The sequence below is a fragment of the Entelurus aequoreus genome, linkage group LG01 (assembly GCF_033978785.1).
Source record: "Entelurus aequoreus isolate RoL-2023_Sb linkage group LG01, RoL_Eaeq_v1.1, whole genome shotgun sequence".
NCBI lineage: Eukaryota > Metazoa > Chordata > Actinopteri > Syngnathiformes > Syngnathidae > Entelurus > Entelurus aequoreus.
Genome location: NC_084731.1, coordinates 63,833,646 through 63,845,859, shown reverse-complemented (window position 1 = coordinate 63,845,859; position 12,214 = coordinate 63,833,646). Strand labels below are relative to the sequence as shown.

The following is a 12,214-nucleotide window of genomic DNA, read 5'->3' as shown; positions in this document are numbered from 1 at the left end:
GAGCGTCAACATGTCAAATATGTGACTGTATTATATATGAAGAAAGTCAAATTAAATCAAGTATGCTTCGTCTTCATCCTTTTCAGACATGTTGAGTTGTGCAAACCAGGTGATTTCCCTTACTCTTACTTGTCAATGCATGTCTGGGAAAAAACATTGTTTCATACTAGAATACAAGTCTCAGTCTGAATCAAAAAATAGTCGGAAACTTGCCTCGATTGCTACTTAAATCCCAACAGAAGAACTGAAGGTTCATTTAGTGCCACAGTTCAAACAATGTTATTGTACATTTAGGGCAGGGCGATATATGGGATATACTCGATATATCGCGGGTAGAAAATGACTATATCGTGATATTGGAGTATACGTTCTCACGCAGTTGCTTTTAGCTGCGGGCATTACAATACAGGCTCTTCTCACTCTTTCTTGTGTCTCCTTCTCACAGAGACATAAAACAAGCGCACTTTCTTACATACGTCACATACTGTCGCGCGTGCAACGTCATACTCTCTCGCGGAGCAGACAGGTAGCGGCATGGGTAACGTTAGCTGTGATGCTAGCGGAGCGGTGCAAGTGGTAATACGAGAGAAAGAAGGTGCCAATCTGGTAACAAATGGAGGAAGAATTACATCCAAGAAAAACAGCACAGGGTCCATCGTCTGGCGGTGGTTTGACTTCAAGCGAGAAGATGTTGAACAGACAACTGTAATATGTCAAATATGCGGCAAAAGTGTTAATGTGTAGCATCATTTGAAAAGTCACCCGCTAGAGAATGAAGAGTGCTTTAAACTCTGCATGTCAACATCTCCTGCCGGTGCCACACCCACAAAATGTAGACACATAGAATCATCATACTGCTGTGATTATATGCATCAAGGCTAAGGCAGAATATTGAGATATATATCGTGTATCGTGACATGGCCTAAAAATATTGAGATATTAATAAAATCGCCCAGCCCTGTGTACATTTGATCAGATCCCTACAGTATTCTGTTAAATATTGACTTACTTGTTGAAATGGAGATCATTGGCATCCATTATTTGCTTGACTTCCTCCCAAATGTTGAATCATTTCGACTTTGTAGATGACACCTGATCCTTCATTTTGTGGTCAGGCCTAGAAACAGACCCACTGACCGCCCAGTTGTGTGTTGGACCTTTTGAATAGCCAGTCCTAGCTTTTCAGAAACTACTGGAGTGCGCAGGAAGTATGAACTGGACTGTGGTCAATAAATTGTGCAACACAGAGTGTCTGACTGAAAGTGCTAGGGCTCGCTCATAGATCGCTCATTTGGCCTCAGGATGGACCAGCGATGTGACCACAGACTATAGATCAAATGTGGCTAATTTGTGACAGGAAGGCAATACATAACTCCTTCTACAAGTCCTAGTATGGAGCGACACCGGTGATGAGGAGCAAACATGACCATAACCCCACTGATGAACAAGATTGGGGTGTCCACTAGGAAACAACCTGCGTCAGGTTGTCATGGCACATGGTGTGGTATGGCAGAGGGAAGGTCAAGGGATGGCAGCTTGGTTGGGATGGGACATTTGCACCCTTCACTGTGGGTAAGACTTTTGTCCTATACGACATGTGATGCTGTGTGGAAGATTGACTTATTGTGTGTTTTAGGGTGTTGAATATGGAGGACAAAGATGTAGGGTCTGTTTAACAAGCATTGACTGTTGGATTTCACTGTGTTCTTCATAGTCTTGTAATATACTTCCTAGGACTGGTACTTGTAATGTTTGCTATCTTCTTGAAGGCAACATTAACAGAATCACTTAATTTTTTTTTAACAATATTGTCGTATCAGTAGAAGAATTTGAACGTTCTGAACTCCTGTTTCAATGCCAGTGTCTCTTGACTAAAATTAGCTTGCCGCCAGGTTATTGTTGTCATGTTTTTTTCTGTAGACCACAAACTAGTTGTCTAATGGTGCAATCCATTTAGAAAACCCAAAAGCAGTGAAATTGACACATTGTGTAAATGGTAAATAAAAAGAGAATACGATGATTTGCAAAACCTTTTCAACTTATATTAAATCGACCAAACTGCAAAGACAAGATATTTAATGTTCACACTGAGAAACTTCATTTTTTTAATGCAAATAATCATTAACTTAGAATTTAATGGCAGCAACACATTGCAAAAAAGTTGTAACAGGGGCATTTTTACCACTGTGTTACATGACCTTTCCTTTTAACAAAACTCAGTAAACATTTGAGAACTGAGGAGACACATTTTTGAAGTGGAAGTTTTTCCCCATTCTTGCTTGATGTACAGCTTAACTTGTTCAACAGTCCGGGGTCTCCGTTGTGGTATTTAAGGCTTCATATTGCACCACACATTTTCAATGGGAGACAGGTCTGGACTACAGGCAGGCCAGTCTAGTACCCGCACTCTTTAAATACGAAGCCACGCTGTTGTAACACGTGCAGAATGTGGCTTGGCATTGTTTTGCTGAAATAAGCAGGGGCGTCCATGAAAAAGACGTTGCTTGGATGGCAACATATGTTGCTCCAAAACCTGTATGTACCTTTGAGCATTAATGGTGCCTTCACAGATGTGTAAGTTACCCATGCCTTGGGCACTAATACACCACCATACCATCACAGATGCTGGCTTTTACACTTTGCGCCTAGAGCAGTCTGGATGGTTCTTTTCCTCTTTGGTCCGGAGGACACAACGTCCACAGTTTCCAAAAACAATTTGAAATGTGGACTCGTCAGACCACAGAACACTTTTCAAATTTGCATCAGTCCATCTTAGATGAGCTCGGGCCCAGAGAAGCGTTTCTGGGTGTTGTTGTAAAATGCCTTTGGCTTTGCATCGTAGAGTTTTCACTTACACTTACAGATGTAAATAAATAAATAAATAAATGGGTTATACTTGTATAGCGCTTTTCTACCTTCAAGGTACTCAAAGCGCTTTGACAGTATTTCCACATTCACCCATTCACACACACATTCACACACTGATGGAGGGAGCTGCCATGCAAGGCGCTACCAGCACCCATCAGGAGCAAGGGTGAAGTGTCTTGCCCAAGGACACAACGGACGTGACTAGAATGGTAGAAGGTGGGGTAGCGACCAACTGTAGTTACTGACAGTGGTTTTCTGAATTGTTCCTGAGCCCATGTGGTGATATCCTTTACACACTGATGTTGCTTTATTTAAGGTATTTTAATGTCTTTAATGTCCTTTGTGTTCTTTGATGTTTCCCTCTTACACACATGCTTATGTGTGCTATGGCTATAAGGTTGTTTTCTTCTTCCTTGGCCTCAGTCTGGATCCCCTCTCCAGGGGCCCAGGCTTAGACTGAATATTTTTCCTCCCTCCGCCCTCCCCGGCGTTTACCTGTTTCTCACCTTTTTGGTAAGGGGCGCCGGAAATTGGCAGACCCGTCAGCGATTCTGTTCTGTCTCCCTGTAATGTTTGTCTGCTCTTGAATGGGATTGTTCTGAAAATCTTAATTTCCCCTCGGGGATTATTAAAATATTTCTGATCCTGATTCTGATTCTGATTTTAATGTAGTACCGCTTGAGGTATCGAAGGTCACAGGCTTTGCCGCTTACATGCAGTGATTTCTCCAGATTCTCTGAACCTTTTGATGATATTACGGAGCGTAGATGGTGAAATTCCTAAATTCCTTCCTGCTGGACAATTTGCTCAGGCATTTGTTGACAAAGTGGTGACCCTCGCCCCGTCCTTGTTTGTGAATGACTGAGCATTTCATGGAAGCTGCTTTTATACCCAATCATGGCACCCACCTCTTCCTAATTAGCCTGTTCACCTGTGGCATGTTCCAAATAAGTGTTTGATGAGCATTCCTCAACTTTCTCAGTCTTTTTTGCCACTTGTGCCAGCTTTTTTTAAACATGTTGCAGGCATCAAATTCCAAATGAGCTAATATTTGCAAAAAATAACAACGTTTACCAGTTCGAACAATAAATATCTTGTCTTTGCAGTCCATTCAATTGAATATAAGTTGAAAACAATTTGCAAAACATTGTATTCTGTTTTTATTTACCATTTACACAACGTGACAACTTCACTTGTGTTGGGTTTTGTATGTTAATGTTCCTGTAGTGTAATGTGGTATCTGCGCACCACATCACTAGCAATGGCGTCCTTGCTTCCTAACTGGAACGCTTATAACTCGGCTGTGATGTCATTGCCAGCATCTGACTTCCAACTTCGAAGGGAAATGGAACGCCCCCACACATCTGCACTGCCTCTGCTGGTTGCAACCAAGTAGTGCACGCCATTCGGACTCCTCAATTGCTTGAAGGCACGATTAATCAACAACCAGTTCTGCAATATAAAGGTCTACATTTGTTTTGTGGAACAGGCTGTTTTTTGTCTCTCTTCTCGAGTTTTGGGGTTTGCATTGTTGCAGAATCCAATTCACGTTAGGTATTAATGAAATGAAGTGTTTGGCCGTATGGATGCCAGAAAGTGCTGATCCCAGTTCTAGTAGCTTAACAAGCCCTTGGCAAAGTGGAGTCACTTATTTGGCCTGTTGTGACTTGTTGAGAAGAATGTGGTCTGTTAGACAAACTCATGGGAGCTAGCAGCTTCTTTTCTTTGTCTCTCTTGTGTGATGACAGTTATACTGTCATATTGAGTAAAACAACTAATGTGTGTCTTTGCAAACCTTACAAAATATAATTTTTCTGGTAAAACTCACAAAGATACTTAATTCCACGAATTATTGGACATTTTGCATGTTTGGTTAAGGAAGTATGTTTGAATTGTTTTTTATTGCTTTTTTTGCATTATTACTGTCATATTGAGTAAAAAAAATAATTGTTGTCTTTGCAAACCTTACAAAAGCATATGTTTCTAGTAAAACTCACAAATATACATTATTCCAGGCATTATTAGACATTTTGCATGTTTGGTTTTAAAGGCCTACTGAAATTAATTGTTTTTATTTAAACGGGGATAGCAGATCCATTCTATGTGTCATACTAGATTATTTCGCGATATTGCCATATTTTTGCTGAAAGGATTTAGTGTAGAACAACGACGATAAAGTTTGCAACTTTTGGTCTCTGATAAAAAAAAAGCCTTGCCCCTACCGGAAGTAGCGTGACGTAGTCAGTTGATCACCTCCTCATATTTTCCTATTGTTTTCAATGCAGCTAGAGCGATTCGGACCGAGAAAGCGACGATTACCCCATTAATTTGAGCGAGGATGAAAGATTCGTGGATGAGGAACGTTAGAGTTAAGGACTAGAATGCAGTGCAAGACATATCTTTTTTCGCTCTGACTGTAACTTAGGTACAAGCTGGCTCATTGGATTCCACACTCTCTCCTTTTTCTATTGTGGATCACGGATTTGTATTTTAAACCACCTCGGATACTATATCCTCTTGAAAATGAGAGTCGAGAACGCGAAATGGACATTCACAGTGACTTTTATCTCCACGACAACACTTTAGCTACGTAGCTAACGTGATAGCATCGTGCTTAACTGCATATAGAAACAAAATAAATAAATCCCTGACTGGAAGGATAGACAGAAGATCAACAATACTATTAAACCATGGACATGTAAATACACGGTTAAAGTATAACCCTGGCGAAGGTTAACAATGCTGTTGCTAACGACGCCATTGAAGCTACCTTAGCTACGGAGCTAACGTGATAGCATCGGGCTCAAATGCAGATAGAAACAAAATACATAAACCCCTGACTGGAAGGATAGACAGAAAATCAACAATACTATTAAACCATGAACATGTAAATACACGGTTAATGCTTTCCAGCTTGGCGAAGCTTAAAAATGCGGTTGCTAACGACGCCATTGAAGCTAACTTAGTATAACGGGACCTCACAGAGCTATGATAAAAACATTAGCGGTCCACCTACGCCAGCCAGCCCTCATCTGCTCATCAACACCCGTGCTCACCTGCGTTCCAGCGATCGACGGAAGGAAGAAGGACTTCACCACGATCATCCGTGCGGTCGGTGGCTAGCGTCGGCTAGCGCGTCTGCTATCCGAGTCAAAGTCTTCCTGGTTGTGTTGCTGGAGCCAGCCGCTAATACTCCGATCCCACCTACAACTTTCTTCTTTGCATTCTTCATTGTTCATTAAACAAATTGCAAAAGATTCACCAACACAGATGTCCAGAATACTGTGGAATTATGAGATGAAAACAGAGCTATTTTGTATTGGATTCAATGGGGTACCGATACTTTTGTTTCACTGGCTACGTCACGCGCATACGTCATCATCCAAAGGCGTTTTCAACCGGAAGTTTAGCGGGAAATTTAAAATTGCACTTTATAAGTTAACCCGGCCGTATTGGCATGTGTTGCAATGTTAAGATTTCATCATTGATATATAAAATATCAGACTGCGTGGTCGGTAGTAGTGGGTTTCAGTAGGCCTTTAAAAGTTATGTTTAAATAACTGTCATATTGAGTGTGACGGTTATACTGTCATATTTTTTTGTATTTTTTGTATTTGCAAACCTTACAAAAACACCTGATTCTAGTAAAACTCACATAGATTCATTATTACAGGCATTTTTAGATATATTGCATGTTTGGTTTTGGAGTTATGTTTATATAACTTTCATGGCTTGTGCAGCCCTTTGAGACTTTTGTGATTTAGGGCTGTATAAATAAACATTGATTGATTGATTGATATTTACTATGACAATTATACTGTCATATTGAGTAAAAAAAACTAATTTGTGTGGATTCACTAGGCCACTTTGATTTATTTATTAATACAATCATCATACCCATTTTTTACTTTCATGCGGTTAGACCGGGGATCAGCAACCCGCTGCTCTTTAGTGCCGCCCTAGTGGCTCCCTGGAGCATTTTAAATTTTTTTATTGAAATAGGAAAAAGATGGGGCAAAAATATTTTTTTTATTTTAATGTGCTTTTGTTTTTCTCTCCCAACGGGCATGGCACGATTGGGAGAGTGGCCGTGCCAGCAACCTGAGGGTTCCTGGTTCAATCCCCACCTTCTACCAACCTCGTCACGTCCGTTGTGTCCTTGAGCAAGACACTTCACCCTTGCTCCTGATGGGTGGTGGTTACCATACCATACCATACCAACTTTATTTATAAAGCCCTTTAAAAACAACCACAGTTGAAGAACAAAGGGCTGTACACCACAAAGAAATAAAGGCAAAGGACAGACTAAAAAATAAAATTTAAAACAGAAGTAAAATACACATTAAAAAAGCAAATACAAAATTACCCTAAGAACAATTTGTTAGATAAAAAGCAGTTAAAAGTTAAAAACAGTTAAAAAAAGTTAAAAGTTAAAAACAGTTTAAAGTCTCATGCTGGGTTAAAAGCCAGTGAATAAAAATGGGTTTTAAGAAGGGTCTTAAAAATAGCCAAAGCGGTTAGGGCCTTGCATTGCAGCTCCCGCCATCAGTGTGTGAATGTGTGTGTGAATAGGTGAATGTGGAAATAGTGTCAAAAGCGCTTTGAGTACCTTGAAGGTAGAAAAGCGCTATACAAGTATAACCCATTTACCATTTATAGCCCATTTTTTTGTTTGAGGACAAACACGACACAAACCTTCCCAATTGTTAGAAAAAACTTAAATTTAAAGTACCACTGATAGTCACACGCACACACTAGGTGTGGTGAAATTACTCTCTGCGTTTGACCTATCCCCTTGTTCCACCCCCTGGGAGGTGAGGGGAGCAGTGAGCAGCAGTGGTGGCCACGCTCAGGAATCATTTTGGTGATTTAACCCCCAATTTCAACCCTTGATGCTGAGTGCCAAGCAGGGAGGGTATTGGATCCCATTTTTATCGTCTTTGGTATGACTCGGCCGGTGTTTGAACTCATGACATACCGATGTCAGGGCGGACACTCTAACCACAAGGCCACTGAGCAGGTCTGCCTACTGTTGAATATGTTTGTGTGTATGCTTCACTGATGAGAGCATTTGGTGAACATCGTTTTGTCCTACTAATTTCGGCGGTTCTTGAACTCACCGTAGTGTGGACTGTGACGCAACAGTTTGTTTACATGTAAAATATTCCACAACTTTGTCTCATTTTGTCCACCAAATGTTTTATGCTGTGCGTGAATGCACAACGGTGAGCTTTGTTGATGTTATTGACTTGTTGGAGTGTTAATCAGGCATATTTGGTCAGTGCATGACTGCAAGCTAATCGATGCTAACATGCATTTGGTGAACATCGTTTTGTCCTACTAATTTTGGCGGTTCTTGAACTCAACATAGTGTGGACTGTGACGCAACAGTTTGTTTACATGTAAAATCTTCCACAACTTCTGTCTCATTTTGTCTACCAAACGTTTTATGCTGTGCGTGAATGCACAGCGGTGAGCTTTGTTGATGTTATTGACTTGTTGGAGTGTTAATCAGGCATATTTGGTCAGTGCATGACTGCAAGATAATCGATGCTAACATGCTATATAGGCTAGCTGTATGTACATATTGCATCATTATGCCTAATCTGTAGGTATATTTCAGCTAATTGAATATCCTCTGCTTTTATCCTCTTTGTATATAATTTAGTTTTGCATAATATTGGCTGCATTTCTCATAGGTGTTTGTGTGCCATGTTGTTCCAGACCACAGCAAACATTACTTAGCTTGCCAAAGGTAGATTTGTTGTATTTTTGGTCTTTCAACATTTTTGTTTGGCGACCCCTGGGTTAGACAGACCAGAGGTGTCCAAAGTGCGGCCCGGGGGCCATTTGCGGCCCACGGCTAATGTCTTTAACGGCCCCTGGCACATTCTAAAAATATTATTACAAAAAACATGAACAAGTAGGAAAAAACGAGCAGACAGGTGAAATAAAACGGGAAAATTGTGCAATGTTGACTCTAATAACACAAAGCTGTCATGCAGGCTGTTTTTTTTCTGGAGAACAGTCATTTCTCAAAAATAGTAATGAATAAAAATCAATATTGTCATGAATTATTGACTTATTGAAGGCTCCAACTGCTTAACATCAAATATTCTACATTGAAATATTTTTTAGGAGAAAAACATTTTGTGAACAAAAACAAACAAAAAAATAATAACTTTATCAGCAGACAGATCTGAAGTTGCTGTAAAAATTTAAGCCTTGAAAGTAAAAAAATAAAAATACAATTATTTTTATTTTTTTAAACTGTCATTGCTGAAAAAAATAATATGAATCAAAATCAGTGTTGTTCTGAATTATTGACCTATTGAAGGCTCCAACTACTTCATATTAAATATTCTAATTTGAATTTTTTTGGGGGGGAAAAGTTGAATATTTTATGTTTTTACCATGAAAAAAACTTTCCTTTTTCTTTTTTCAACAAAAAGGGTATAACAATTTAAATGTCGCCCGAATGCAGCTGAGATAGGCTCCAGCACCCTCCGCGACCCCGAAAGGGACAAGCAGCAGAAAATGGATGGATGAATCAACAGATAGATCTGAAGATGATCTAGAGATTAGACACACTTTGATGCGCCTGAAAGAGTAGCTCCTTTGAATTCAGAATCAGAATCAGAAATACTTTAATAATCCCCGAGGGGAAATTAAGATTTTCAGCACAATCCCATTCAAGATCAGACAAACATTACAGGGAGACAGAACAGGATCGCTGACGGGTCTGCCAATTTCCGGCGCCCCTTACAAAAAAGGTGAGAAACAGGTAAATGATGGGAGGGGTGAGAAAAAGAAAAAAACAAAAAACATACACTGTGGTGGCCTCTGCGGTGTTCCACGCCATTTTCTGCTGGGGTAGGAGGAGCATGGCCAGAGACAGGAGCAGACCCAACAAAGCAACCAAGAGAGCCGACTCCACCATTGGCCGCCCACCAACTCTCGGCCAGTGTCCAGTCTGCATGGATGAGCGAGAATGCATCTAAGGAGACCGAGGTGTCCGATACCTGCTCATTCAGCCAAGACACTGTGAAGCTTGTCCGTCCCGGCGCTCAGCACCAGCTCCGCAGCCCTGTCTCTTCATCCACATCTCCTCCAGTCTCTCCAAACGGACTCTGGTGTGGCAGAGACCCAGCAGCTGGTTTCCATGGCCAAAAGGCTCCCGGGAGGAAGAACCAGAAGTCCACAAAAAAGCACCGTGGAAGTCACAAAAGTGCCACCCCTTGTCACACAGTCCCAAAGGGTCCCCAACCAAAAGGCAAAAAAAAACACATGAAAAGAAGAGGGAAACGTCAGGATGACACAAGGGGGCGGGGGTCCCCACATCTGCAGTCCCCTCCAAGGTTTCTCATTGTCATCCCATTGGGTTGAGTTTTTTCTTGCCCTGATGTGGGATCTGAGCTGAGGATGTCGTTGTGGCTTGTGCAGCCCTTTGAGACACTCGTGATTTAGGACTATAAAAGTAAACTTTGATTGATTCCCACCTCCAAAGACATGCACCTGGGGATAGGTTGATTGGCAACACTAAATTGGCCCTAGTGTGTGAATGTGAGTGTGAATATTGTTTGTCTATCTGTGTTGGCCCTGTGATGAGGTGGCGACTTGTCCAGGGTGTACCCCGCCTCCCGCCCGATTGTAGCTGAGATAGGCTCCAGCGCCCCCCGCGACCCCGAAGGGAATAAGCGGTAGAAAATGGATGGATGGATGATTGAAGAGCACAGAGCTCCTGCCACCAGCAGCCACTACAGCGGTGCCATCTTGAAAAAATAAATACAAAATTCCTTCATTTTACTTTATTTTGGTATTATTCTCAACTTTTCTTGCTTTTTTTTACCATGTATCTTTTGAACAATTTTTCTTGTGGATCAATAAAGTTTGTCTAAGTCTAAGTCTAATTTAAGCATTGGAAAACATTTTTTTTACTTGTTTTTAACATTTTCCGGGTCTCCAGGACCACACTTGAGGAGGAAAACAATTTTATATATTGTATTGTTTTTAAAAATGAAAAATATCAAAATGGCCCCAGCATGCTTTGATTTTTCAGTGTGCGGCCTTCAGTGGCAAAGGTTTGGACACCCCTGGGTTAGACGTTTATTTATACAGTTCCTTCTTTCCTGACCTTTAAATCACTATTCATGATAAAGTAGACACTCTATGGAGATATCTATAGTGGTTATTAAAGCAGCTTTTATTTACTGTAGACAAAGGACTAGGGTTGTCCTGATACCAATATTTTGGTACTTTTCTAAATAAAGGGCACCACAAAAAATGTCATTATTGTCTTTATTTTAACATAAAATCTTAGGGTACATGAAACGTATGTTTATTATTGCAATTTAGTCCTGAATAAAATAGTGAACATACTAGACAACTTGTCTTTTAGTAGTAAGTAAACAAACAAAGACTCATAATTAGTCTGCTGACGTATGCAGTAACATATTGTGTCATTTATATTCCATTATTTTGTCAACATTATGAGGGACAAACTGTAAACATTGATTATTAATCTACTTGTTCATTTACTGTTGACATCTTCTTATTTTCTCTTTTAACATGTTCTATCTACACTTCTGTTAAAATGTAATAATCACTTATTCTTTTCTTCTTTGATACTTTACATTAGTTTTGGATGATACCACACATTTAGGTATCGATCCGATACCAAGTAGTTACAGGATCATACATTGGTCATATTCAAAGTCCTCATGTGTCCAGGGATGTATTTCCTGAGTTTGTAAACATAATATGAATAAAAAACAAAAAACAAAAAAAGGTTTTGTAATGCTAAAAATTATAGATGTAATCATAGTAGTATCAACTAGATACGCTCCTTTACTTGGTATCATTACAGTTGATGTCAGGTGTAGATCCACCCATGGCATTTGTTTACATTGTGACGCCAGTAAGCTATTGTATCCTCCTACGGTGTGCATGTTTAGCTATTCCTCATCCTGCGGTGATAATGATACTTGTAAGAAAAGTAATTTATTTGTTTATTTGTTGTTTATTTGAGGCCAGGATGAGGACATTTCAGTGTTATAACTTCACCTTTATCTTTAGTTTTTACACCAAAATGCGTCCGTTCTCCCTTTTCTGTCTACACATGTGTCTGCTTGTAAGTACTCTGTGTGTGTGCGCAGCCAAACATGCTCCTCTGCTCGTAAAACCAGCAATGTGACGATGCGCCGTCATGCCTGTTAAAAAACAACAACAGGGGGGGGCGGGGACCGGTACTTTTTAGAGGCGGTATAGTACCGAATGGTATCGCGGTACTATACTAGTACCGGTATACCGTACAACCCTACTAAGGACATGTGAAAGTGCATATAAT

At 40.3% G+C, this 12,214-nt stretch overlaps 2 protein-coding genes across 3 annotated transcripts in view; one reads left to right on the top strand and one right to left on the bottom strand.

Annotated features, from left to right (window-relative positions):
* myl9b (myosin, light chain 9b, regulatory) overlaps window positions 1–1,157 on the bottom strand; it is a 43,888-nt gene extending 42,731 nt beyond the window's left edge. The window contains exon 1 of the mRNA XM_062056195.1: window positions 1,010–1,157. Within this exon, the coding sequence (XP_061912179.1) occupies window positions 1,010–1,034 (25 nt within the window). The 5' untranslated portion in view covers window positions 1,035–1,157. The remainder of the gene's footprint in view (window positions 1–1,009) is intronic.
* LOC133655736 (phosphatidate phosphatase LPIN3-like) overlaps window positions 1–12,214 on the top strand; it is a 41,486-nt gene that overhangs the window by 8,107 nt on the left and 21,165 nt on the right. Inside the window, exon 1 of one of the 2 annotated variants that reach the window (XM_062056174.1) lies at window positions 1,314–1,572. The exons of the other annotated variant lie outside the window; for it this stretch is intronic. Within the exon in view, the coding sequence (XP_061912158.1) occupies window positions 1,423–1,572 (150 nt within the window). The 5' untranslated portion in view covers window positions 1,314–1,422. Of the gene's footprint in view, window positions 1–1,313; window positions 1,573–12,214 lie in introns of those variants that run through there. 2 annotated transcript variants of the gene reach the window in all.